The 20,652-nt window shown below is 44.9% G+C and overlaps 10 protein-coding genes and 1 pseudogene across 10 annotated transcripts, besides 37 other annotated features; all 11 read right to left on the bottom strand.

Moving 5' to 3' along the window:
* Window positions 1-20,652: part of a sequence feature (heterozygous, Esmeraldo-like haplotype) that runs on past the window's edge.
* Window positions 49-381, bottom strand: Tc00.1047053507993.89 (hypothetical protein, conserved; the record flags this gene model as incomplete). The annotated part of the gene is made up of 1 exon (XM_815535.1): window positions 49-381. The coding sequence occupies one exon, from the start codon at window positions 379-381 to the stop codon at window positions 49-51; it is 333 nt and encodes a 110-aa protein (XP_820628.1).
* Window positions 402-421: a microsatellite.
* Window positions 451-519: a sequence feature (T-rich).
* Window positions 700-721: a microsatellite.
* Window positions 978-1,016: a microsatellite.
* Window positions 1,026-1,098: a sequence feature (GA-rich).
* Window positions 1,592-1,687: a sequence feature (A-rich).
* Window positions 1,762-1,821: a sequence feature (T-rich).
* Window positions 2,016-2,062: a microsatellite.
* Window positions 2,318-2,342: a sequence feature (AT_rich).
* Window positions 2,946-3,079: a sequence feature (A-rich).
* Window positions 3,147-3,176: a microsatellite.
* Window positions 3,276-4,337, bottom strand: Tc00.1047053507993.80 (protein kinase, putative; the record flags this gene model as incomplete). The annotated part of the gene is made up of 1 exon (XM_815509.1): window positions 3,276-4,337. The coding sequence occupies one exon, from the start codon at window positions 4,335-4,337 to the stop codon at window positions 3,276-3,278; it is 1,062 nt and encodes a 353-aa protein (XP_820602.1).
* Window positions 4,731-4,752: a microsatellite.
* Window positions 4,861-4,885: a sequence feature (AT_rich).
* Window positions 4,911-4,985: a sequence feature (A-rich).
* Window positions 5,105-5,131: a microsatellite.
* Window positions 5,286-5,326: a microsatellite.
* On the bottom strand, window positions 5,385-7,415 carry Tc00.1047053507993.70 (hypothetical protein, conserved; the record flags this gene model as incomplete). The annotated part of the gene is made up of 1 exon (XM_815508.1): window positions 5,385-7,415. One exon carries the CDS (start codon window positions 7,413-7,415, stop codon window positions 5,385-5,387), a length of 2,031 nt encoding a protein of 676 aa, XP_820601.1.
* Window positions 7,645-7,665: a microsatellite.
* Window positions 7,666-7,688: a sequence feature (AT_rich).
* Window positions 7,756-7,775: a microsatellite.
* Window positions 7,825-7,850: a microsatellite.
* Window positions 7,876-7,897: a microsatellite.
* Window positions 7,934-7,956: a microsatellite.
* Window positions 8,102-8,162: a sequence feature (AT_rich).
* Window positions 8,257-9,081, bottom strand: Tc00.1047053507993.60 (hypothetical protein, conserved; the record flags this gene model as incomplete). The annotated part of the gene is made up of 1 exon (XM_815507.1): window positions 8,257-9,081. The coding sequence occupies one exon, from the start codon at window positions 9,079-9,081 to the stop codon at window positions 8,257-8,259; it is 825 nt and encodes a 274-aa protein (XP_820600.1).
* Window positions 9,175-9,222: a sequence feature (T-rich).
* Window positions 9,421-9,446: a microsatellite.
* Window positions 9,720-9,745: a microsatellite.
* Window positions 10,005-10,073: a sequence feature (T-rich).
* Window positions 10,359-10,411: a sequence feature (A-rich).
* Window positions 10,511-10,537: a microsatellite.
* Window positions 10,590-10,634: a microsatellite.
* Window positions 11,151-11,188: a microsatellite.
* Window positions 11,290-11,322: a microsatellite.
* Tc00.1047053507993.40 (hypothetical protein, conserved) lies at window positions 11,574-12,956 on the bottom strand (the record flags this gene model as incomplete). Its single annotated transcript, XM_815506.1, has 1 exon — window positions 11,574-12,956. One exon carries the CDS (start codon window positions 12,954-12,956, stop codon window positions 11,574-11,576), a length of 1,383 nt encoding a protein of 460 aa, XP_820599.1.
* Window positions 13,091-13,133: a sequence feature (T-rich).
* Window positions 13,232-13,567, bottom strand: Tc00.1047053507993.36 (hypothetical protein, conserved; the record flags this gene model as incomplete). Its single annotated transcript, XM_815537.1, has 1 exon — window positions 13,232-13,567. The coding sequence occupies one exon, from the start codon at window positions 13,565-13,567 to the stop codon at window positions 13,232-13,234; it is 336 nt and encodes a 111-aa protein (XP_820630.1).
* Window positions 13,651-13,700: a sequence feature (T-rich).
* On the bottom strand, window positions 13,875-14,654 carry Tc00.1047053507993.33 (hypothetical protein, conserved; the record flags this gene model as incomplete). The annotated part of the gene is made up of 1 exon (XM_815536.1): window positions 13,875-14,654. One exon carries the CDS (start codon window positions 14,652-14,654, stop codon window positions 13,875-13,877), a length of 780 nt encoding a protein of 259 aa, XP_820629.1.
* Tc00.1047053507993.30 (hypothetical protein, conserved) lies at window positions 15,471-16,181 on the bottom strand (the record flags this gene model as incomplete). The annotated part of the gene is made up of 1 exon (XM_815505.1): window positions 15,471-16,181. One exon carries the CDS (start codon window positions 16,179-16,181, stop codon window positions 15,471-15,473), a length of 711 nt encoding a protein of 236 aa, XP_820598.1.
* Window positions 16,415-16,443: a sequence feature (AT_rich).
* Window positions 17,122-17,150: a microsatellite.
* Tc00.1047053507993.20 (hypothetical protein, conserved) lies at window positions 17,263-18,342 on the bottom strand (the record flags this gene model as incomplete). Its single annotated transcript, XM_815504.1, has 1 exon — window positions 17,263-18,342. One exon carries the CDS (start codon window positions 18,340-18,342, stop codon window positions 17,263-17,265), a length of 1,080 nt encoding a protein of 359 aa, XP_820597.1.
* Tc00.1047053507993.10 (hypothetical protein, conserved) lies at window positions 18,778-19,956 on the bottom strand (the record flags this gene model as incomplete). Its single annotated transcript, XM_815503.1, has 1 exon — window positions 18,778-19,956. One exon carries the CDS (start codon window positions 19,954-19,956, stop codon window positions 18,778-18,780), a length of 1,179 nt encoding a protein of 392 aa, XP_820596.1.
* Window positions 20,389-20,652, bottom strand: Tc00.1047053507993.5 (annotated as a pseudogene; the record flags this gene model as incomplete).

Below are 20,652 nucleotides of genomic sequence, written 5' to 3'. Positions count from 1 at the left end.
CACAGCTTCATATTTGCAAAACAGGAACCACCGGGTTTCGATTGGCTTTTACTCGCGAAGAGACATGTGGGTAGGAGAAACGTTGTACTTGTAAATGTACACATCCGGCCTGTGATGAAGGCGGTGTGCCTCAATTTCTTCCTCGTAGTACGGCTCCTGTGTAAACCCGGCTGGCAGTGGATCAGAGAAATTAGAGCGTGCCAGCTTGGCAAATGCGCCCTGTTTCTTCTCTGTGGTGTGCGGTGCCCAACTGACCCGCCTCGCATGGCTGATTGCCTCCTTACTGAAGAAGTCCTCCGTGCGCACGGAGAGATGCCGCACGTGAGTCGTCAAAGCGACGTCAAAGAAGCCCATCGGCAGCGCTGCTCTACAAGACAGCATCCCCACCTTTCTTCGGACTGCACACACACACACACACACAGGGGCAGAGAGAGAGACACTAGGACGAACAACAACAACAAAAAAAAAAACAGAAAAGGAGCAAAAATAAAACAAAAGAAAAATCAGAACAAAAATAAATAAAAGTAATGAAAAAATGAGGTAAAGTCATCCATCAATAATGGACCATAGGTGCAATGTACATATGATTTGAAGAGATCTGCTCTTCTGGTAGCAGCAACGAAAAAAAAAAAAACCCTACTCCCATTAATCTGAGCCTCTACAGACCGTTCCCCTCTGTTGGAAGAACACAAACACTACAAAAAAAAAAAAAAAAAAAAAATTCCAAAAGAAACATCTGAAAGGGTACCAAACAAAAAGCGTTTGGAGGAAAGAAAGAGGCCTCAAAGAGAGATGTTCTGCTCGCACCTAACATGTACACTAAATAAAGACGCGAAAACAAACGTTTCCACCGACAGCTAAAAAAAAAAGTATTCAACGGCTCCGTTCTGTAAAAAGAAATCACAAGAATAGGGAAGGGTCGCGTGGGTATTTGAGAGAACTTTTTTTTATTTTTATTTCATGGCTTTCTCAGCAAAAAAAAAAAAAATAAATAAATAAATAAATAAAATAAATAATAATAAGTCTTTTTTCTTTGTTTCTTTTCTTTTATTTTTTTTTCTTTCTTCCCTCCCTTTCCTTCTCTTTCTCTCTCTCTCTGTGTGTGTGTGTGTGTGCAAAAGGGTGTGCGCGGGTGGGTTTGTTCCTCTTTTCATTTCCCCACCACCACCCCACAGACTCCACACATGACCCTTTTTTGTGTGTGATCTTTTCGAATTCCCCCTCGCCCCTCCACTCCGCTCCCTTCTGCGCGGTGTCGCCCTTCGCCCTCCTCCTCACGCCCTCTCCCTTCTGAGTTCCTCCTCCCTGCGGCACCTCCCTCCAATACATCTGCACGCCACACCCGCGCCCACCACCACCACCACCAGCATTCTTCTTTATTGCCCGTCAGTTCACGTGACAAAACAACAACAACAACATCAAACAAACAAACAGAAAATAAATATACATCGCCTGCTCCCCCACATGAAAGACAGCCCTCACCCTCTTCATTCCTCCCCCCAACCAACTCCTCAGGTGAACCAAAGCAAAGAAAAACCACACTTTTCACACCTGTACTCACGGCTGGTGATATCTAAAAGGGCGCTCTCCCTTTTTTTTTTTTTTTCGCTCCTTCCCCCCATTTTTTATTTTATTTTTATTTTCAGTTGTTAAAGCAATCTTATTTATTTATTTATATTTTTTTTTTCCGTCACTCTTCTAAGTTTTTGACTCCTTTTAACGGCCGCCATGGCCACGTCCAACTCCATCCTCAGTACATTTAAAAAAAAAAAAAAAAAAAAAAAGTAGCCGTACAAAAGAAAAAAAGAAAAAAAAAAAGAAGGTCCGGGAATACGAAAGTAAAATGGAGGTGCTCAGAAAAAATCGATACGACCTGTGCAACACCACAGTTCAAACAAAAAAAAAAAAGTAAAAAAAAAAAGAGGGGGTTTCGTTTGCCCAGAAAGGTAGTTTTTACCAACAGCCCAGAAAGGCATCATCAACCTAACCGAGTGCATGCAGAGAGGCACACAGAAACACACATATACGTATATATATATAAAAATATACGTGTATATATTTAAACAACACAAGAGGGGTGTTAAAAAGAACCCTTCAGTCACACACACACACACAAAAAAAAAAAAAAAAAACGGCATCAGCAGTGACCACAAGCACAACATAATACCACAGTTTCCTTCCTTCCTTCTCTCTCTGTCTCTCTGTCTCTCTGTATATATATATCATTCATCATATGTCACTCGCGTTAACGTGGAACGCAAACTGCAATGCAGAAGAAATTGATCCAAATACAAAAGAAAAAAAAGAAAATTCAAGCAATAAAAATATATATATATATATTTCATTCTCGTTTTATTTTTACCCGCATCCCTTCATTCTCCTTTCGTGTCAGCAACATGTAGAACACGAAAAACGTGGCGCTACGGTGCTGCTGTTTGAGGCTCCATCCACCACTGCACCCTGACCTTAGGCTAAGTTCCCCAGATACGGGCCAACACACGGTATCCCTTTCCCTCCTGCATTCATAACGACGGTCTCCTTCACGATGCGCCCCAAAAAACAAAAATAAAACAAAAAAGGGTTCATTACTCCAAAACAAGCGGCAAGCAAAAAAAAAAATATGTATATTTAACAACACCTTTTTTTTGTTGCTGTTGTCGTTTTCGTTGTTCTTCCCCGCAACGTCAGACCCATTAGTGTCATTTGTGTAGGAACCGTGCAGATCACGATGGCTGGTCAGTCTAACTTGGATCAGCCTTCAGAACATTCCGTTAACTTTCCGTGCGGGGACATGACCCGCGTCGCAGGACGCAGAAAGCCACCCACAAGCCCACCGGTAAGACAATATATCCATTCATTCGCCTATCCGGCCAGCACGAGAGGATGTTATCTTGAACACATTCATAAAGGCTTTTTTCTTCTTCTTTTGCCCGAGATTAAGAAGTTTTTTTTTTTGTTTCTTGTTTTTCCCCATTTCTTACTCCAGTTATTTCTGCTTCATTTCTTCTCTGAAATCAATTTCTCTTCCTTTTCGGTTTTTTTTTTTTTTTCTTCTCTCATGCCCTTTTCTTTGCTCCTCCCAATGCTCGCACTCTGCCCCCTCCCCCAAATCCATTAACTTTTGCATTCACCGCACCATTGATACATTTCCTTTTCTTTTTTTTTTTTTTTTTTTTGTGAGTCTCACCTAAACTCACCCAATTTCTATATTATTCCGTCCACCCGCCCTTCTCCCCACGTCATTTCTCTTTGCCCCCGTCGGTGTATTCCGTTGCTCACTTCTGAACCAATTGCGAGCGTTGGGCCTCCGTCATCTCATTGATTTCCTCCGGTAGAAAAGTAAACAAATGTGCCGGTAAAGCATTGCCGCTCGGCAACTTCACCGTGGCATCGTGAAGTTCATCAAAAAATGGATGGCAAATCGCCTCCAGAGGAGTTATGCGCTGCTCTGGAAGGTATTTAAATATTTTTGCACATAAATCGTACACCTCAGCGGGAAGTGGGCGCTTAAAGACGTCTTCCCAAGGAGTTGATTTATTCGTGGGTACATTTAACTCCACATTGCTGGTGCTTAACTTGTGTAATTCTTCCCTTGAGGGACGCCCAAGGACTCTTACAATCTCTCGAAGCTGCCCAGAAGTATTCTCACCGCAAAATATCGGCTCACCCAACAACATCTCCGCAAAAATACAGCCAACAGACCAGACATCCACTGCTGTGGAATAGTACTGATTTCCAAATATAAGTTCCGGGGCACGGTAGTAACGAGAACAAATGTACGCCACATTTGGCTCCGATGGTGAGAGTTTCTTTGCACTCCCAAAGTCACACAGTTTCAGATCGCCTGTAGACTCATCCACAAGAACGTTATGCGGTTTGATGTCACGGTGACAAACATTTACAGCAGGCAGATGGAGGCACGCAATACCCCGCAACAGTTGATACATAAAGACCTTCACCAATATCATGGGTGGACTCGCAAGACGGCGATAATACGCTCGACATACACGGTGCAGCGTGTCCGGTACAAACTCCATGACAACATTGAGATACACGTCATTGTGTCGGTGATCTCCTAGAACCGTATAAAAATAATTCTTTAACAGTACAATATTCGGATGACGAAGGCGTGACAAGTCCTGCATGATCTGCAATTCACGGTTTTTAAATCGCGGATCTTGAATGACCTTTTTAATCGCTACATTCACCCCAGTGTTCTTTTCACGAGCAAGCTGCACCGTACCAAATGTTCCCTGACCAGCCACACGCTCCACTAAATATTTTTCCATCTCCCTTTGGCTGCGCTCATCAGCGGCCTCAGCGAGATTGAGCGACATTAATCTTTACCGGAATCTCTCCCTGCTGCTATTCTCCTTTGCCGTGGGTGTGTTTCCCCCGTGCTGAGCTTCCTTTCCCTTGTGTCCCCTTTCCACCCCTTATCGTTCACAGGCAGTTCGTCGTGTATGCTTCTACAGGGGTGTGTGACTGGTGTCCAGGTACGGGAACAGAAACACGCGCAATTTTCTTCCCCTTCTGTCCCGTTTCTCTCTATTTCTCTCTTTCTCTCCCCCTCTCTGTATTTATGTCTCTATCCGGCTTTCCGCCTGCACTTTCCTTTCCTTCTCGTTACTTCAAGTGACTCCCCACTATCGTTTCCTGCAAAAAAACAAATTCCATGTGTAAGTGCAGGAAAAAAAGATAGAGACAACAGCAACAAAAGCATTAAAATGAAAAAAAAAAAAAAAAAAAAAAGAGGCGAATCGCCAATTTGTGTGCGGAGACCGCTGGCGGCAACATCAATGACGAGACAATCGTTGGTATGGCAAACAGTGCGACGCAAAAGAAGAAGAAGAATGGAAGATAATAATAATTATAATATATAAAAGGTCAGTAACTCACATTTGTATTAGTCTCTTTTTTTTTCTTTTTTTTTTTGCTTTTTAAATTTATTTTTCATATATTTATATATTTTTCTTTTCTTTTTTGTGGCCGCCTTCGCTTCCGTGGGACCGCTGCCTCGCATGTCCACGCTCCGATCCTCCCCTCACGCACAGAAACGGAAACACGCGCTCGCAAGCAGTTCCATGTATCCGCAAAGCAAAGAAAACAAACAAACAAACAAACAAACAAAAAGGGCACAACAGGACAAGGAAAGAGAAATAACAATTTCCACATCTGCGAGCGGCAAGCCTCATTCACTATTAGAGAGTATCAAAACAGGCAACTCACCGCAGTAACGAAAAAGTGAAAATATATATATATATATCTCAATCATCAGACAAATGAAAAAAAAAAAAAAAAAAAAAAAAAAAAAAAGAAAAGGAAACGCAGTTCGACCAAAGCCTCCTTGTGTCGCATACACATCATCTCCTTCTTTTCTTCGACTAGTTATGGCGGCTCCGTTCCAGGCGAACGTACAGGAGTTCACTTGGGCAATCCACCATATCCACAGCGCCAGAGCCAAACGGTAACCAAACGTCCACGCACACATCCAACATTTTGACCATTTCCACCTCCAGCGCCTCCACGTCCTTTAAAAACGCTGAAAAGACCGTGCCATCGCCCACCTCCATTACACGTCGTATGAGTTCCTTCCCACCTTGGGTCAACTCTGTCTCCAGCGTTGAATTTTTTCGAAACGACAGCAACCGTTTCATGAGGGACTCCGCCCAATCTGCCACTTCTACATTCGCACGCACAATGTCACGTGGCATATCTGAAATAGGGGTACAGCCTGTGGCCTTTGGCTTCCCAGACTTGCCATTATCATCCGCAATGACAACCCCTGTATTCGGGGCGTACGGGCGGTATACATCCACAATGATCTCTGAAAAGAGCCTCAGGCCATGACGGATTTTAGCCTTTGGCGAAGCGAGATAATCCACAACACCAACGCGAGCCGTGGAGGGCAGACGGCGATTACTACTAAAGGTACTATTAAGAATTTCCAAAAAAACGGTGGGCGCTCTCAGCAAGCTTACAATCAAATTAGCGCTCTTTGGATCATTCATTGGCGGAATCCTGTACGGGCTGGGTGCAATGAGCAATCTCAGAAAGCTTTCTGCAATATTTAAAAGAAAGTTTTTGATGCTAGCGGTGTCAGTTATATCACCTGGAGGTGGGAGCGCGCAATTAACCTCCACACTGGTACCAAATATTGACAGAGCCAATAAAACGGCGTGCACCTTCTTCGCCATCTTCTCTTGCGGGACGGATTTTTCACTTTTTGGGAAGCCTTTCCCAAGAATGTCTGCAAACCACTGTGCCTTTGTCATGCGAAAGAGTGCATCCACGGTGTTAATTGCCACACGGGTGTAAAAGGTAACAACGTCAATCATGTCCAGAAATTTACCAATCCGCTCCGCCAGGGGTTGAACAATATACTTCGCAAAGTATGCACGCTGCTCAGCATCAGATAGCAGCTCAAGAAGTGTTGCGACAGTCGGAATGTAAGTTGGTGCCAAGATCGCAACTGTAAAATTCATGGGGGTACAGTTTGCCTCCATCACATGCGTTTCGTTTGACGAGGCCACCGTGACGGAGATATTTGCATCCAAAGAATGTAAAAATACCTCCACTGCACCAGAAAGTAACAAATTCTTTGTGGCCTCCTCATTCCATGGTGCCTTTTTTGCCTCTTCCTCCGCGGTGGCCAATGCCTTTTTAACCAACGCCGTAATAACATCTGTCACTCTCTTGGCAGTCGCAAAAGAATCTGTGAGACGAATCCCATTTTTACCTCGCATGGCCACAACCGCCGAGAAACGAAAAACTTCAAGCGTGCGCTCTCCAGACATTTTTCTCAAAAACCGAATGGATGACTTGTAAAAATCTTTTCCGGGAATTCTGCTAAGATCCGGTAATCGAGCGAGACCCACACTTTTTTCATCCACCTGTTCCCCCGGCTGCAAATTCAATCGCTTCCCATCACAGGTGAAGCATTTCTTGCAGTGCTTTTGTGCCCAAAGTTGTGTGCCACGAATTTCGTTGCGCGTCACAAACGCAATGTCACTGCTCCGCATTCCTGAACTGCCGCTAGAAAAAACAGATTTCTTACTGGAAGTGCACGTCTTCAGAATCTGTTGAGCAGCCTTGTAGAATTTGTTCAGTAGTGTGTCGCCTGTCAGCGCCGTCCCCTCCAGATTGTCCTGTATGGTGTAAAGCAGTTCGTCCACCCCTTTGCTTCCCGTATCAAATTTAAGTTCTTGGACAGCAGCGTCCGAACTCATCGAAAGAAGTTCCGCCTTCAAAACCCGCAACTTCGTCACCCGTGCAATAAGCTCTTGAAAGGATTGCCTTTGTTCCTCAAGAACACCTTGCAGCGTCTCCCGTTGCCGCAGTATCATCTCCATCGTCTGCTGGTGCTGTCTGTTCTCCTCTTCTATCGCAAGCCGCAGTTCCTCGATCGTTGACATATTGGCGGAGCAGATGAATGACGCCCCTTCCCCTTTTTCCCCTCCCCCCCACCTCCCCACCGTTCTGGTTTCTTGTATGGACGAATGCTTTGGTATTTGTTTGTGTTTCTACGCACCCTCTTTTGCCGTTGGTGACCGTACCGCCTCCTCGCTGCATGTGAGAGAGAAAAGGACAAACATAAACAATATATAATCATACAAACAAAAAACAGCAGAGACCCACCTCCCCCAACAACAACAACAACAACAAAATAATAATAAAAAAAAAAAAAACCGCGCCCCCAACAGCTCCATTCGTACGAAAGACAAACGTCTCCACCAGAAAAACAACAACAACAAAATATATATATATATATATATCAAAGGGGGGTAATGGGAGTTTTGTAAACTACGCGCGGCAATGAATGCCCACACACACACACACAAACACACACAGTCGCTCTCAGACAAAATAATAACAATATATATATATATATATATATCATCTCACACAACGCACAAAAGGAAACCACACACACAAAAAAAAAAAAAAAAAAAAAAACAACTTGAGAAATGTAACAGTTTTCGCTACTGTTTTTGCTTAACAGACACCATAGCTAAAAGCTGAAAAAGATAGAAATACAAACTGTGCATATATCAATCAATCTACATAGATAGATAGCACGAATATTTGCTTTGAAGCCTCCTTATTTATTTTTTATTTTTCATTTTTTCATATTTGAAAAACAATAATAAAAATAAAATAATGATAATGAAATTCGTCACTATTTTACTCGCGTTATTTGCATTAAAGCCATGCATCTCTTATCCTTCACTACATGATCTGTCCGCTCCAGCTGGGCTACCACGGGCTGCTTTCCTCATCCGGGTCCTTCTGCAACGGCTCCAACTTCCGACACCAGTACTCGTCAAAGGCGATTGTGACGCGTTTTAATCCCTCCTCCAAGGAATCGTTCGTCGTGTCAAATACCAACACCTCACCCTTGAACTTTATGTTCTTGAGAAAATCCAATTTCTTTTCGACACTACCCTGACTTTCAACGCGGGCCTCCGCCTGCGCCTCCGTCAAGTCATTACGATCCATCACACGCCGTACCGCAACGCCCTTGGCACAAGTCATGATCCACACATCGTCACAGAGTGAAAGCAGACTGCTTTCCGTGAGAAGTGCGGCTTCCAGTATAATTAAAAGTACAGATTTGTTTTTGGAAATTGCATCCCTCGACATCAATTCAATTTCCTTTTCAACTGCCTCATGGATGTGCGGCCAACACATATTGTCGAGTTTCCGTAATTCTCTTGAATGTGGCTCTGAGAACACGCAACCGCCGAGTTTCTTTCGGTCAATGAATGGCTCGCTGTGGGAGGAATGTGAAGTGCCTGACATCTCCTCCGACTTCGTATCCTGCAGAATTCCTTTTCCGAATGCGTCAATCACATCGTAGTAGCACGGCTTTCCTGGAGAATAAATATCATGGCCTATTTTGTCGGCACTGATGGTGTGAGCCGTAAAAGAATATATGGGCTGCCGTGCACGTGACTGCGCCAACCTCAGCAAGTGACTGCATCGCACGGACTTTCCGCTTCCGATGCCACCCGTCACGCCGAGGATGACCACGCGTGGAAGAAACGCCACTAAAAAAAGCCTCCGGGAGGAATGCAGCATTCACGCATGAAGGCCCAGTATTTGCCCCGCAGACTTCCCCGGGATATACGTAAGTGTATAGATGTAACCTCCAGAGCCCTCCTAACCACACACAAATAAAAAAATAAAAAGAAAAAGAAAAAAATAAAATAAAATAAAATAGTTCAATTGCTGCAGTTCATAAATGCAAGAATACAAAAATGAATAAAGACGGGAAAAAACAGACACACACACGCACAAAAAACAACAACAAAAAAACAAGGGTTAAACAGGTGGGTTTGTTTGCCAACCGCAATGCTCCAGCTCAGACACATCCTTCGGGGGAGGCACAAAATAGTCATTTATACTTGAGATGCATCCTTTCTTTTTTTTTTCTTTTTTTTTTTCTAAAGAGTCCTTTACGTCTTTCCATTGATTTTTAATTTAATTTTTCTTAAAAACCCTTCTTCTTTCTCAGTGTTGCGGGTGTGTGCCGCCCTCCCCGCCCCCTTTTTTGCCTGCGTCTTCCACCTTACTGAATTCCTGCACACGGAAACACGCACACACGCACAAACATGCAAATACACGTACACATGTATGCATACTTGCACACTCTTTCCAGCTCCTCGTTTTTCCCCCCTTTATGCATGGTGCCCTGCTCTTAGAGCGCTCTGATTAGAAACAACAACAACAACAACAACAACAATTACAGTCATAATGAGTTTTATTATGATAATGATGATAATAATAACAGTGCCCGCGCCCCGTTTCCCAACACAGGCCCCACACTACGTTTTCGTGTGTGTCTGGTTTGTCCCCACTCCTTCACTCATCCCCACTTGCGTCCTCCTTTCACTGAATGAAGGGGGAAAAGAAGATTGAAAAACAAATATATACCGAAAAGTAACACCCGCCAGTATCCTCAACTGCGTGAAGAGACGGGAATAAACAGCAGAGGGGAAGCTAACAGAAAAGAAATGAAAGGGACCATAAATAAAAAATAAAAAAATAAATAATAATAATAACAAAATAAACCAGCACCAACTCTAACACTCACCGGGCAGGCTCCTAATTTACTCCATCATCCCCTCAAATCTGAAAATTCCCCCACCCACTCTCTCTGCCACGTGCGCCTCTGCACCTTCGCGTGTCATCTATCCATCTTTTCTCTGGCCTTCACATCACCAGTCGCACGTCCGCAGAGATAAGAAGAACAACGACAACAACAAAAGAAGAAGTCCCGTAGAACACCACATTTTCTTTCATTGCTCCTCTCCTCTTCCCCGTTTCCTTCCCAACTCTCGTTAATAATCCCCCTCTTTTTATTTTTATTTTTCGTTTCATTATTATCATTATTATTATTATTATTTTTTTTCTGTTCCTTACGGAATTTGCCCGTTTTCTTTTCTTTTGTTTTTTCCTTCCTTTTCCTTATCGACGTTTCTATTGTTATTTTTACCGATCCTTTCGCTTCTCTTTTTTTTTTTTTTTTTTTCTTCCGCACTGTCTCATCATCCACACATTCGTAAAGAGTGAGAGGGGGGCGCATGACACACACACACACACACACACACACACACACACACACACACACAGACGCAGACGCAGACGCAGAGACATAAATATGTATTATATCGTTGCCAACGGTGGGCCTCCTCCCCTCCAAAAACACAGATTGAGGGAAAAAGAGAAAAAAAAAAAGGCGTAGAAAAGAGGTTGAAATGTCTTTGAAGCACTGCCAGCGGATACGCTCTAATTTCCTCAAACATTGCCGCAAATATCCGCCTCTTCCTCACACAATTTAACTTTTTTTTCCCCCCCTTACATGTATTTATAACATAGCCGTCGTTTCCTTTTATAAATTATGATTATTATGATTAAATAATACATTTGGTTTTACGCCTAAATAGTCTCAAAGACACATATATATATATATATATTCCCCCCGCTCTACCCTACGCAGGCAGACAGATTGCCCTTCTTGTCAATTCGCTCCCCTCCCTTCATATCCTCCGCATTGGCATCAGACCACCCCTCTGTAGCAATGAGGGCGTCTCATCTCAAGAAATACACCAACTTCACACAAAAACAGTAGGACAAGTGCGCTCGGTAAAAAAAAAAAAAAAAAAAAAAAAAAAAAAAAAAAAAAGGGAAACCGTTCTTTCCGCAGACAAAAATTCAAATGATATGGACAAATATGTTGCACGGAAAGAAAACCAACAACAATGACAACAACAAAACAGAAAATGGAAAAAAAAAAAAAAAAAAAAAAGAAAAAAAGAACAGCATGGGATTCTAAATGGGAAAAAAAAGGAAACCCAAACACGCCACGTACAACATCATATATATATATATATATGTTTGCAGGCAGCAAAAATGAAGCTCTTCCATTTCTTACCTGGTGCAATGTGAATGTGTACTTGTGTGTAATTTTGTGAAAAACAAAGAGCGTTTTACCCCTCCTCTTGGGTGTAATGTGTTTGTGTGTATTATTCGTTTTTCTCTCAAAATTCACATATCGCACAAAGACATTTTCACGCAGATACATCCACTGCCACATCATTAGGCGCGGCCGTATACTTCTCGCGAACCTCGTCAATCTGAATGCGATGACCAGCCACACTCTTTTTCCCCTTATGAGCTGCCAAAACCTTGGCTACTGCCGCCTTGACGTCATCACCAGCTTCCTTAATGGCGTTGTGGTCCAGTTGAACAAATGCAAAGGTGCGCATGACATTTGGGTCTTTTTTATCGGTTCGTGAAAGTACCTTGATAAGCTTAGTTGGCGCGGTGGGATCCACAATATCACGGACTGTCTGTTCTGTTGCGTCCGTGGGAAGACCCTTTACAATGATATCGTAAAATACCACAAAACGGCTCAATGCACGACCATCTGCGTCTTTCCGTTTATTATTGGCTTCGTTGCTGTTGTTGCTTTTCCTGTTGCTGCCTGTAGCCAATGCCTTCCCGTTCTTCTTTCCATCGTTAGCTGGCACTGGTGTCCCAGCCGTCTTCTTATTCACACCGTTCTTGGGAACAGTTTTCGTGCCGTTTTTTTCCACTGGACGAGCCACCGCCTTTTTTTTCTCCTTCGCTGGAGTCAAAGCTGTTGGTTCCCTGCTCTCCTTCGCCAGCACCGTAAGCAGTGTCTTTTGTCCCTGTGAAGGTCCAACACGTTTGGACATCATGATAGCCTCTGCGAAGCTTTTGGGCTTCTTCACCTCCGTAGTTGTGGCGGGGACAGATGGATCCGCCTTGTCTGTTGTCTTCTCTACATCTTTGGATGCCTGAGACTGACTCGTCGTAGGAACAGTTGTACCAGCAGCAGGAACTGGAGATGCATCCTTTGCGGAGGCAAGTGACTCCGCCTTCTCCAGTTTCTCCACATCCTTCTTTGTTGTGGCATTCTCTATTGTTGCCATTTCCGTCGTTGAGACCGGTTGTTCAATCTGCTCCATGATGCCATGTGCAGGTTCCTTCGCAAACATTGGGGGTGTTTCCAAGGCCCACCTTCTCGGCGCCTCTTCGCCGAAAGTGTTTTCGCGCTTGTCAGAAACTATCCCAAAGCTGCCCGGATGCGACTCATGCTCCATGAGTTCCACCAAATGGATAAATTCCTGGCTCATGCCTGGTGGAGTTGTGATTGAGCCTTTGATCATCACATGAATGTGCCCGTCCCCATCTGTTTGCGTGGTCAAACTTTGAATCTTCACCGATGCGTCAGCCTGCATGGGATACAGCTTCGATACGGCATCTTCGATCTCCATGATGTCAGTTGCCTTGTGTCCCATGTGATTAAAGGACGCATTTTGGGTGTAGAAGGAAGGCAATCTTTCCGGCATCTGCACCATCAGTGTGTAATACTGGCGGGCAAAACTCGCAGCAACACGTTGCTGCCGTTCATTTCCGACGGTCATCTTATACCCTTGTTTCTCCACACGTTGTGACGGGGGCAGCAATAAGAGGGGGGAGAAGAAACAAGAATGATGATAGAGAAGTGAAACAGAAAACAGCTACACAAAAAAAAAAAAAAAGCAAACCACCTCCTCCCAAAAAAAGAAGTACAAAAAAGAGAGAAAAAAAAAAAAAAAAAATAGTGCCACAAAAAACGACAACAAAAAATACAACCACAACAACAGCGATATACCGAGAAGACGCATTAAGTACCCGCCCATCGTTTTCATCGGCACGCCTACTTCAACATTTTTGTCGCGGAGGGAGTTCCTGCTGGGGGCCACAGGAGTGCCTTCCGTTTCTCGGGGCTCATCGAGCCCTTCGCGTCAAGAAACTCCTGAAAGTCTACTACCTCCCACGATGAATGGATGCGGTGGCATTTCTCGCAACGGCACGTCACGACATACCCTGACATCCCGGTGCACTCGCGCTGCTCACGGTGGTAACTACGGCAATGCGCATCCGCGTCAAAGAGGATGGGATTCGGAATCGGCCTGTATCCTTTTGCGTGCCGTTGAATGGACTGGCAGTGACCACATCGCAGAAAGTACTTCTGAAAAAATCGGCTTGACATCGTCACAAACTGTCTCTTCAATGAACAGCCTTTGGTTTTGGCAAGCCAAATTTGAAATGCAACTCAAAAGAAAACACACACACAAGAAAAAGAAGAAAAAACGGAAAAAAGGCAAAAAAAAAAAAAAAAAAAACAGGAATTCGTCCCTTCTTTCTAAAAAAGGACAAAGAATGAGCTGAGAAAAAGGCCATGGGACCACCACAACACACCAAGAGAGCAATAGCAATGGGAATATGCAAATAACTGCGGTAATTGTGGTAAGATCCGTACCCTCTCAAGTAGGGGAGAGAAGAAGAAAACGACTGGCTCAGGAGACCAACTTCTTGCGGCGTGGGATACGCGCTGGCGGTGCCGACGCAATTTTCCTCGATTCTGCTTCTAATCCAAGGAACTGGCCGGTGCGCTGCACCTCCTCCGCAATAGCCTCCATATTTGGCCTCCATGAACACGACGGACAGTACGCCGACCAGTCGACAATGTTTGGATGCAGCGGGCATTGACCATTCTCCACCATACCTGTGCGACTGCGTACGCTCGCGCGGTACGAACCGCCACAGCTCTGACATTTCCACTCTGCGCGAAATTTGCTCGTGAGGGCCAGCGACCCTAAATTATCCTTTTTATCCGTCTCCTTCAACTGTTTTATCAGCTCCGGTGCAGACGCTGCAAGCGACAAACTCTGATGCTGTTCGCGTAAGACTTCGGAAGGATACCTACCCTTACAAAAGTTGCATCCCGCATGAAACTTCGTGCGCACACTGACACTCTTGCGGTAGGAGGAACCGCAAAAGGAGCATTTCCAGTAAATGCGGCGGTGATCATTCCAACGGATATCTTGCAGAGTGATGCCAAGTTCCTCTTCAGTTTTCTTCACGTCAATGTCGTTAATAACGGCTTGGTATCGGTTTGAGAAGTTCGTCAAACGGTTGGATTCCCGCGTGACCCAATTCACCCCCTTCATAGGAAGCTTTCGGCCAATGCTGTAACTAAGGTACATGGCACCGTAATGCATGTTGGGCCAAACGCTTGACCAGCGGGACTTTTGCTTGAACTCCGCCGCCAAAAAAAGTCGTGTTCGATCCATCATTTTTTTTTTTTATTGCCGTTTGCCTCTGTTTCTACACTTCCGACTATTTTGCTAATAAAAATCTCAAATTCCTTTTTGATAACCTCGCGGCTGGCCGGGGCGTTGGAACAGCGGCGATTTATGCTCCACACGGCGGCAATAACGATTGACGACGGACGGTTTTGTGCACTGACACGCCCCGTGCACGGAGAGTCTTCTTCCAAAGAGAAAACAAAAACGACAAATGCCCACTGAAGAGCGGAGTGCTGGACAACCTATCACCTGTCAACGTGCCTCAAATTTCAAGCAGCCAACAGGGCAAAAGCAAACTCTCTTAAAAGAAAAAAAAGGAAAAAACACAAAAAACTTACAGGCACGTTCACATCCAGAAAAAAGAAAAAAAAAAAAGACACGCCAGCAGCATGACACACGCGTACGACGGGAAAAAGACAAACACAAAGAGAGGAAAAGCATATTATAGCCCACTGCGTAACGCGGCCCAGCTGTTTTGCGGCTTTCATACTTTGGGACCAAAGAAGAACCAGAGATAAAAAAAAAAATAATATGAAAACGTACAACTCGGGAGTTCTGCAAGTCTCAGCAATAATTAAGAACGTGCTATATTTGATTGCGTGAATTGAAAGGCCATGTCATAATGTCCACTTCCCCTGCCCTGCCTCCGTTAACGCCGTGAACACTCTGGGGGTCTTTGGCCACACAAATATAACTTTCCAACGTCCCTCATTTCGCTAAAGAAGGGGGCTTTTTATTGTTAGCATATATATTTTCCTCGACCAGTTTATTTTTGCTTTGTTTTCTTGTTTTCGGTTCATGTCCTCACGCCACCAATGAATTATTCATGAGCGGTTTGGGCGGTGGCGGCTTCCTCGGACGTTCCGGCATGGGCGCCCTCCGCACGCTCTCGTACTTGGGTGGGAATGTCAAAAAGAGCGTCGTACGCAGTGAGACAAACACGACGGACCAAAGAATAATGACGCGAAACCACGCCTGGACCAAAGCTTCATTCCCTGCAAATGGGTTACGACGGGGATCCTTCGATGCCGCCTCTTCTGCATCGTCATCATCCTCAAAGGGTCTTTTCTTAACCTTCCCTGTGTGCATCTCCTCGTAAAACTCGTCGTAACTAACTTTGCTCTTGTGCTGACGTGTTGTAAAACGGAAATTGCTGTAACGATTGCCACCATCAGAACCTCCACGGGCATCCGTGGAGCCTCCATCGGCATCTCGCCTAATCCAAATACCGCTCTTTACTTGATCGTAGGCCGCCTGAATCTCCTGAAACTTCTCATGTGAGCCGCCCGGTGCGTCCGGGTGGTGTTTGCGGGCAAGCACGCGGTAAGCCTTTTTGATTTCTTCCTTCGTTGCGCCTTGCTTGATGCCAAGTACTGCGTATGGGTTGGTGCTAGCACTGGCAAACCGTGCCTGGAAAAGCATGGCCGTTGCGCCAACTGCCGCCTGCGTGGAGAAAGACGACGCCAATGTGCGATGGGCCCCGCCTACAAGGAGAGCACGTGAACCATGCCACATTGTTGGTAATAAAAACACAAACCAACTCCGTTAAAACACACTTTGTATCTGTGTATTCCTTTGATCCTCCTTCTTTACTTCTTCCTCAATGAATATCTTATTTTCTCTCTCTTCGGTTAGATGTCCACTCGGCGTGAGTGTGCGTGTAGCCTAACGACGTATGTATGTGTAGTGATGTTTGTGTCAGACACACACCGGAGCTGAAAAATACACACCTCAAATGCCAAAGAGAGAAATAAATAAATAAATATATATATATATACGATTTGAAGTATAAAAGAAGGAAAACAAAACACACTCACACCAAAGAATATAATCACAGTGAGAATGAATTGATTGATTGACTTCGAAGGTTCCTGTAAACCTCTTTTTTCCCTTTCCTTCTCTTGTCTGTGTGCGGGATAGAAATATCACAACTAATACAAATAAATAAAGGAAAGAAGAAGACAAAAACAGAAGGAAACATAAACTGTAACGCCAATAGACATGCGCACTCTCACTCACAGTGCCGGAAAATATTTTCATGCTCACCAAAATAATGATAATGATAACAATAATAAAAGACCAATATAAAACCCGAGACGTAATTCCCCCCCCCGCTTCCAAGGCATATATATATATATTTTGCAATTTTTCCTCCTTGTATCCCTTTCGTACGTAACACGTGCGCGCATGTACCTGCAGCACCGCGTAGAAGTGTACGATGATATTTACGGCTCCAATTCCAATTTTTTTCTGGATAAATGGTGCTGAACATAAGTAGCAGGTTCATTCACCCATTTTCACATAACACCGCATCGTCACTGAAAAGAACACCTTTTTTTTTTTTTTTTTAGAAACGACATCCGTCTTTTTATTTTACATGCAAAGCAACAAAGCAAAAAACAACGAAAAAAAGGCAGAAAAACAAAACAGTAAAACGCGCACACTCACGCAGAATAAAAAAAAAAAAAAAAAGAAAAAGAAAAAGTACTCTCCAACATCCGCAAGTAAATAAAAATATATATGAACGAGATGCCAGTGATAAAACAAAAAGATATTCTTACGCATGCATGCATGCAAAAAAAAAAAAAAAAAATCGTCACTGTGCATTTTGCTGACGATGTTTTCCACACTTGGAACAGAACTTCACTTGCGCAGAACGAAATATCGCCCCGCAGCCCGTGCAGTGTTGTGGCAGCAGCGGCGTTGGCTCTGATGTGGGGCACAATTTTGGTAGTGAGATCTGCTGCAGTGTATTGCGCTTGTCACAAGAAGACGTTTCGTTTGTCTCCAGCGCGGGGTTGCGAGGCGGGGCTGTGAGTGCCCCGCCGCCGGTTGGGTCGTCAAACACCAATTCCCGCGCAGACCAGTCGAGTGCCATCAGGGGGAAAAATGCTTCACGTACAGGCAAACCCTTCTTGAGACGGTCCTGCTCCAACTCAAAAACCGTCGAATGGCTCTCGCCATCGCGGTCACACACGACACACAAAAAATGACTCGTAAACCCACCACAACCGCACTCCTTACAGTGACGCTTTTGTGGATCATGCTGCTTATGCCCATGGCCGCAACGACACTTGGCGGACCACTTTAATGGGTCCCAACTACGTCTTCGCGACAGCCATCCCTCCCCAATCTCCTCTAGTTCGTTTGGCACGTAGTTAAAACCGCCACATGCGCATGCTTGACATCGGGGTGCCGGCACGCAACCCCGTGACGGTTTCAGCGTGGCGTGCTCTTCAAGTGAATGCCCACAAAAGCAACGATGCTGGTACCCAATCCGTGCACAGAAGTCCGTATTAGCCCCTGACAATTTGGGCTCATCACATCGCCAGACAGCATAGACGCCTGTCTTTAAGGCCAGCATTGCAGCCTCATTCTCCCGGTTAAGAATCTTCTTGGATTGTGCGGATGGGCCAAAGCGACGGATGCCCTGAAGAACTTGGCCTTCTGAAGTGGCATTTTTCTGAAAATTTCCCTCAATAACCCCCTTTACCCGTTTAGAGAGATCACGTATCTCTTCATGTACCTCGTGACTATCAACTACCATGCCGTACGACTCAGGTGCTCCCCGTACGACGGTTGCGTGTGAAGGCGATGCCGTCAGCTGCTGCTGGGGACGACTGCGACATGGTCCCACCACCCCAGCGGCGCTGCCACGCGCAGCGGACCTCCGCATCGGAATAAAACCAACAATAGGGACAACAAAACAATGGATGGCTCCCGAGCAAAAAAAAAAGAAAAGGACAAAAAAGGACTACACACAAAATCAAATTAAGAGAGAACTTTTAACTAATTGCGCTACCGAATCCACGAGAGAACGTCCAACAAGCCCCAACAACCCCGCAAAAGACAAAAAAAGAAAAAAAAAAAAGCGGCAAATAAGAGAAAATAACCGAATCTCAGATATGTTTGCAGAAGCACACACCATGTATCCACTCACCCATCTTCTCCCCTCCCACAACTCCTCAGTGAGAAACAGTTATTTATATTTATGTATCTTAACCACCAAGAAAACACATTCATCTATCCATCCTCTTTTCCTTCTCTCTCCCTCTCTCTCATGGCAACATAATTTTAGCGTCTCAACGGCAACCATTGACGCCCTGTCGCATCAAAGAGCCTCATTCTCAACGTTAATGCGCGCCACCTCCAGACACTTTGAAAGTGAGATTCCTTTCATCAACTGCCAGGTAACAGCGCATGCGCACAGCTTTGTGACAACATCCGCGTCTCTGATGTCGTGATATCCTTGAATGGCTCCCTCAGTAGAGGTGTTATGCCTCTCCTCCAAAGAATTGATTGACAACGCCGTTGGAAGATCAACAACAGAATTAAACATTGCAAGAGGAAGGAGTAGACTGCTGGTGAATTGAGCCGCAACACAGAGCGCAACAATCTGATATGGATTCATGGACATGGCCAGGAGCGCATCTCGCACCTTAAGTTTGGAGCCTATAGGAATGTGTGGATGACCAATGCCCACAATTCTTGGCACTTCCACATTAAAGGCACGTGAAAACCAATCCACAATGGGTCCAATGACACGATCCTGCTCTTCCGCAATGGGGGCAGCACGGAAGTAAATGTTATCATTCTGATAAAAAGACATCAAATAGTCCACACGCAGCGCAATCATCTGAGGGGAAACAGTTAGTGCTCCACTGCACATGTCCGTCATAGGCATCAAGAGCTTGTTCAAATACCCAGACTGCTCCGCATACTCCTGCGCACAGCAGTATGCCATTGCCTCGTTCGGAATTGCAAGAACATGCGTGGACTCAAATGCCTTTACTTTACGTCCATCTACCAGGACAGTATACCACCCCTCATGACCATCAAGAGGTCCTACATTCACATCCTTCCAAAAGACACGCACAGCGGCTCGAGAGCGGTCCCGCATTGACACATCCATTTGATACAATGAGTCCTCCGTGAGTACGCGGCTCTCCTCCTCCTCCTGCTTCTCTAGGCGATCATAAAGCTCTTGAAGTTGCTGTGGGTTCATATTCGACCACTCTTCCAATTTGCGTTCCAGCTCGGCTGTTGAGAACTCTGCATGAGCCCCAGGATCTCGAGGGACACGATCAAGAAGGGAAGAAGCGTCTATATTTGTGGATATACGTCGCTTTGGTTTTTTCGGTGCGATGGTGGGTCCACTTGCAGTCCCATTGTTGCTGCTGCAACCGGAGTTTCCAGATGAGGAAAGAGACGAACAGCACCGTGTGCCGCTCAAAAGTACAGACAAAAAATACGGTAAAGAAGAAAAACGTGGCACCACAAACTTGCGCATGGTGCACTATTTCCCCCCCTCTACTTTCCTTGTTGCTTTGCTCTTATCTTGCCTCTCGCTATGGCTGGAGTGCGTGCCGACGTGTACGTGTGTCGTCTACTCCCCGTGTGCGCAGCGCCCAGGATAGAGGGCAGTCGATGTAAATCAACTGCAGGGTTGTGACCACGCGACCCAAAAGAAGAAGAAACAGCAACAAAAAGGATATGTAAAAAAAAAAAGAAAAAATGAAAGTTTCATCTACACAACAAAATATTATAAACAATAACAGAAATAAACTGGAGAACAACACCAAGGGAACACAGATAAGGAAAAGCCAGCACTCAAAAACTGAGTCGCCCACAGATATTATGGCAATTCACTTAGTTCATGAAGAATCTCAATGTTTTGTTTCTTTTGAGCTGCATGCTTCCAAGCCCACGACGACTCTTCGTCCTACAGCAAGTCATATTGTACATCCACTGGAACGGGATCCTGTTTGTGATCACAAAAAAACTCCTCCAATTTCCATTTATGAATAGCCTTCGGATCATTCACTGCATCAAAGTGTGACGGCACCGACCTCGGAGGAGGAAGACTCGCACGTTCTTTACCATAATTGAAGTTGTACCACGACATCTGCAGAGCTGTCGTCTCTTTGGGTCCGATTCACACTTTGCATGCTCCAGAAGTTTCAAAGATTCAAGTGACCAGCGTGAG

The sequence above is a fragment of the Trypanosoma cruzi genome, genomic scaffold (assembly GCF_000209065.1).
Source record: "Trypanosoma cruzi strain CL Brener 1047053516595 genomic scaffold, whole genome shotgun sequence".
Taxonomy (NCBI): Eukaryota; Euglenozoa; class Kinetoplastea; order Trypanosomatida; family Trypanosomatidae; genus Trypanosoma; species Trypanosoma cruzi.
The sequence above is the reverse complement of the archived record's forward strand: the minus strand, read 5'-3'. Positions and strand labels throughout refer to the sequence as shown.